General features: G+C 34.9%; 1 protein-coding gene across 1 annotated transcript; it reads left to right on the top strand.

Moving 5' to 3' along the window:
• Nucleotides 1-2,865: 2,865 nt before the first annotated feature.
• On the top strand, nt 2,866-4,955 carry LOC110018563 (nuclear transcription factor Y subunit C-2-like). Its single transcript, XM_020715912.1, has 2 exons — nt 2,866-3,051; nt 4,218-4,955. The coding sequence occupies exons 1-2, from the start codon at nt 2,992-2,994 to the stop codon at nt 4,953-4,955; spliced, it is 798 nt and encodes a 265-aa protein (XP_020571571.1). The 5' UTR covers nt 2,866-2,991.

The following is a 4,955-nucleotide window of genomic DNA, read 5'->3' as shown; positions in this document are numbered from 1 at the left end:
TTAATTTTGATAAACTTTTTAATGAAGTTTTTGAAAATACGATCAACTTCAGTGATCTTAATATTGTTAATAATAATAAAATATTTCATGTTTTCCATCGCATTGCTAAAAAAGAAGATAGGATGCTTTAAAGAAAAGCAAGGGTGGATAATCTACAGGATCCGATGATATCACAACCGAAGTGTGAAAATATTTAGGAGATTTGGGGGTTTCTTGGCTTACTAAACCCTTAAATATTATTTTAAAAACTAAAATGATGCCTGAGGAGTGGAATAAGAGTACTTTGGTTTCTATTTTTAAGAATAAAGATGATGCATGAGAGTGACTTACTAAACCACTCTCTCCATAGTAACCTCACTCAGATTGGTTGAGGGAAGAAACTTGCAGGATATGAAATAGTGTCAAGCCTTAGATTCAACAGTCAATGCAGCAGAAGGAAAATTAATCTTTTTTTCATCTCTCATCTTCAAAACTCTCTTACCAACAGTCAAAAAGTATTTGATTTGATCAAGATGAAAATCCAAAGGAGTGAAGTTATAAAAAAAAAAACTATTTGGCGTGTCAGATTAATTTTAGTAGACGAAAAATTAACTTTTATACCCCTGCCATACACCAAATCAAAAGATTATTCAAACATATTAACATAAAATTCTCGTACAACAGGAATCACTACAATGTTAGTTTGATAACAAAAACTCTACCAGTCCCTCTTATCAATCAGAGATTCCACAGCTCCTCCCGGAGATGAAAATCCTCTTTGAAATGAACTTCTTCAATACTAAGAATTCATTGTATCTTTCTTCACCTTTTCACTAACATTTTTTTTTAGTATCGAAGGAAGTTATTAATTTTTCCACCTTTGTTTTTGAGTGTCATGATAATGATAATGAAATAAAAGAAAATATGATGCAAATCCAAGGTAACTGAAGTCAAAATGCAAATCAAATACGTAGAGATTGAATGGTATGCATGTAAACAAGTACATAAAAATTGGGATGTATGTAAACCTCTTCGTTTTTTTTTCTTCATTTATTTTAATAATAGAGATTGAGTGATATGTATGTAAATAAATACATAGAAATTAAGTGACATGCATGTAAGCTTTCCTGTCTTTCTCTCTCTTGGATGCATACGCAAAGAAGAAGAGGAATACGTGGAAAGGGACTCACTGGTCGAAGCTTCGCCGGAGGGAGAAAAAAGGGTTGGGGGGCTAAAACGAGCCGAACACAAGTGAACAAAGAGTTGTTCGTGTTCGGCTCGTTTATAATTCGATCTTTAAAAACTTGTTCGTGTTCGGCTCATTTACATAACGAACGAGCCGAACACGAGCTACTTCACAAGCCGAACACAAGTTGTTCGCGAACAACAAGCTTTTTTGATAGCCCTAGCTGTGAGCCCTTGGTCCTGCTCTTGTGGGCCCTTCTTGGTTGTATTTTTTTCCATCTATTTGTTGGATCACCTTGAGATTAGTGCAGATGTGTTTCTAATGTACAAGTAGCTCATCAAAAAGATTGCCAAAAATGCACAATAGTTTTGCATTAAATTAGAGTGAAAAAGCTTAGGGTTATTTGAAATCAATTTATTTTTTAGTTTTACATTTTTTTTTTGTTTTAAAAATATATTTATCATTATTTTTTTTACATATTTTTATTTTTTATTTATAAAAATAAATTAGCATGTTTTTCTAAAACACTCAAACAATTTTTATTTTTTTAATACTTTTAAGAAGAATCATATTTTAATCAAATAGTGAAACTTACTTTATTTTAAATCAAAACATAAATTAATAATTTGAAAATAAGACACAAAAATGATTCCAAACGAGCTCTTAACTCTTGAACTGGAAACTAATTTTATCTTTAGTGTATCTAAATTAAGGCGGTTAACAATCTAATCTTGAGCAGAGCTAGGATTGGCTCAAAATCAGTCCGAAAAAAAAAAAAAATCAATGAAAAATTTTGGCTCGTAGCTCGGCTTTTTTATTTGGATTTAATCTCGTTGCAAGCCAAAATTTGAATCAAATTTCGAGCGATTAATGATCTTCGAGCTAAATTTGCTAATTTCACAGCCCTAACATCACAAGGGATATTAATGATCTGACTTCGAGTAGAGCTGCGATCGGCTCAAAATCTACTCAAAAAAACTTTGATCCAAAATTTTGGCTCCTAGCTTAGCTCATTTATTTATATCGGATCTCGATCCAAGCCAAAATTCAAATCAATTTTTGACCTAATCTCAGTTCTCAAATTGATATCTTTACTCTCTAAAAACTATAAAACGTAACAAGTTAATAAGGCATAATCAGGTGTCATATTTTTTAGACATTCAAAACTATCAAGTATTAATTCAAGATTATTTGAGATCCAATAGCAAATGAGCATTCAGGCCATTAAAAAAGAAAAAAATAATATAGAGGAGAATTTCAAGCAAAACAATTTAATTAAAACCGAAATAATTATTCATAAATAATAAGATATTTCTTATATTCAGAGTGTTGCCTTGGAAAAATTGAGGCTTTTCTTTTAATTTTTATAGATAAAATAATAAGAACATTTTTCATTTGATTGATAAGTTTTTCTCATAATTTTAAATTAAATATATTATAATTTGTCCAAATATAAAAACTAACTAATTAACCAATTCATATATTTTAAAACTTTTTTAATTAACTAATGTTTTATATTTTAATAATTTTAAAATACATTTCCGCAAATTTAAATTCATTCCGTTGGCCTCCGGCTTCTCCGTGTCCGTCAAACACTCCCGACTCTTTTTATTTTGGGAAAAGAAATGTGGGTCACACATTCAACTATATATAAATAAACAGCAACAAAGGCTTCCATGCCAATCTTTCTCCTCCTTTCCCGCTAAGGTTATAGCATTTCTCAACCCTCCAATCTCATATCCTATATTTTCTTCAGTCGCTCCCCCAAATCCAATTGTTCGATCATCCTGAGCAAAGAGGGAGGACTGACACCGAAGTTGGAGAGAATGTTGAGAAAGTTCAATGCCATTGGCAACAATAAGACCTCCAAGTTGTTGCTCGCGGAGGTACTTCCAAATTCGCGAATTAGATGAATATTGTTTTGGAAGTTGGTTTTTAATTTGGGAGGTTGGGCCTAATTACTAGTACTCTTATTCATACTGTTTTTATTCCTCGAGATTGAGAAATCCTTATGTATTTACATATATAACCGCCAAAGTTTGATATTTATGATTATAAGATCTTGTGTCATATGAAAAATGTATATTTCACTTTTAAAAAAGTGGTGATGGTTATATTTTAAAAAAGTGGTTGGAGTGATTCAATCATTAACCGGTCATTTAACCGGTTCGGTCCGATCTTTGAACCGTTTCTGCGTAGAACCGGGATGGTTAAACACAAAATAATGTGTGGTATGGATGTAAGCGCCTATTTTTTTATCGATCTTTGATGTATTTGACTCATCAAAATTTTCAAATTCATTTCATGATTATTATTTGTTTGGAAATGTGGATAGTAGAGTTCCAAAGTTGGGCAAAATACAAAGTATTCAAATCATGTTTGAACCCAGAAGCTCCACATAAGGATTAAGCTCACCCATTGTGTTGAGAAAATTAGGGCGAAGAAAAACAGTAATCGACACAAATCCAGAAGAACACAGAGATTTAACGAGGTTCGGCAAAGATGCCTACGTCCTCGGGAGCAGAGCAGAAAAGAGGTTTACAAAAATCAGGGATACCTCCTGGGGTTACTAACAGGCCTATTTATAACCCCAGGAGTAAACCTATGCACAATATGTAATTACAACATTACCCCTGTACCATACCGCGGGGCTTTGCCCCCGCACCCCAACCCACGTAACTTCCCAATTTGGACCCGCTTCCCTCCGCTCCGCTTCGATCCAGCGTCTGTCCCGATATGGTATATGAGTCATACCATAACACATTGGTTGACCACTCATCTAATCAGGAACAGCAAACTACTTTTTGAATGAGATATTATTTTAAGCATGTTTTCTATCAAGATTTGTTAATTGTTCTGTTTTTTAATGCGTCACCAAATGTAACATTGATGCAAATGAGGAGGTTATAAACCAAAATCTGCAAAGGTTTGATGTACAAAAAATAGCGTTATACTACACGATAAAGATCCCATATCCTTCTGATTTCTTAAACAAACACAGAAATCATTTTATACCGCATTATATTGATTGTTTGTTTAAATCATCATGCAGAATGGCACCGAGCAGGAACAGCAGACCGCCATGGATTCACTTCAATTGCCGCTAGTCACCAATAGACCCCCAACAAACCTAATAATAGGCACCAATCCACAATTGCAGACAAATGCCCTACCTAAGCAGTTTCCCTATCACTTTCCTCCACCATATCAAATTCCCCCGCATGTTCAGCAACCACAGTTGGCGCAGCACGACTTGAGGCACCAGTCCTTCTGGGTAAATCTAATCCAGGATATCAATATAGGAAAGAACATCAAGAACCACAACCTCCCTCTCGCCAGGATCAAAAAGATCATGAAAGCCGATGAAGAAGTCAAGATGATCGCCGCCGAGGTGCCGCCGCTTTTTTCGAAGGCATGCGAGCTTTTCATCCTCGAGCTGACCCACGGCTCGTGGTGTCAGGTTGATCGAGAAAAGCAAAAAACTTTGCAGAGGGGGGACATCTTTTTAGAAATTGCAAAGCATCAGGTGTTTGATTTCTTGGTGGATATTGTGCCAGAGAAAAAAGTGGCAGAAAGTGGGGTGGCAGCGTCGACGTCGACGGCGATTTCGGGTGATGAGCAACTGAATCAACCTGTTTCTTGTTTTCATGATCCTTCTATGCTCGATTCGTTGATGGTGGATTCTAGGCTTTCTGACACTGTTCCACATTGTTCAATACCTGCTCAACAACATCAATATAGCAATGCCTCAGAGAATGGAGAAAGTGCAGCGCCAAATTTGTCTCCATAG

Source organism: Phalaenopsis equestris, unplaced genomic scaffold (assembly GCF_001263595.1).
Source record: "Phalaenopsis equestris unplaced genomic scaffold, ASM126359v1 Scaffold000025, whole genome shotgun sequence".
Classification (NCBI taxonomy): domain Eukaryota; kingdom Viridiplantae; phylum Streptophyta; class Magnoliopsida; order Asparagales; family Orchidaceae; genus Phalaenopsis; species Phalaenopsis equestris.
Note: the sequence above shows the minus strand (reverse complement) of the source record. Positions and strands in the feature narration are given on the sequence as shown.

What these genes read in the sequence shown, in the direction of transcription:
- LOC110018563 (XM_020715912.1), top strand. Translation starts at nt 2,992, where the DNA reads ATGTTGAGAAAGTTCAATGCCATTGGCAACAATAAGACCTCCAAGTTG. An exon ending in CCAAGTTGTTGCTCGCGGAG is followed by an intron (nt 3,052 to 4,217) that starts GTACTTCCAAAT and finishes ATCATCATGCAG; the next exon opens with AATGGCACCGAGCAGGAACA.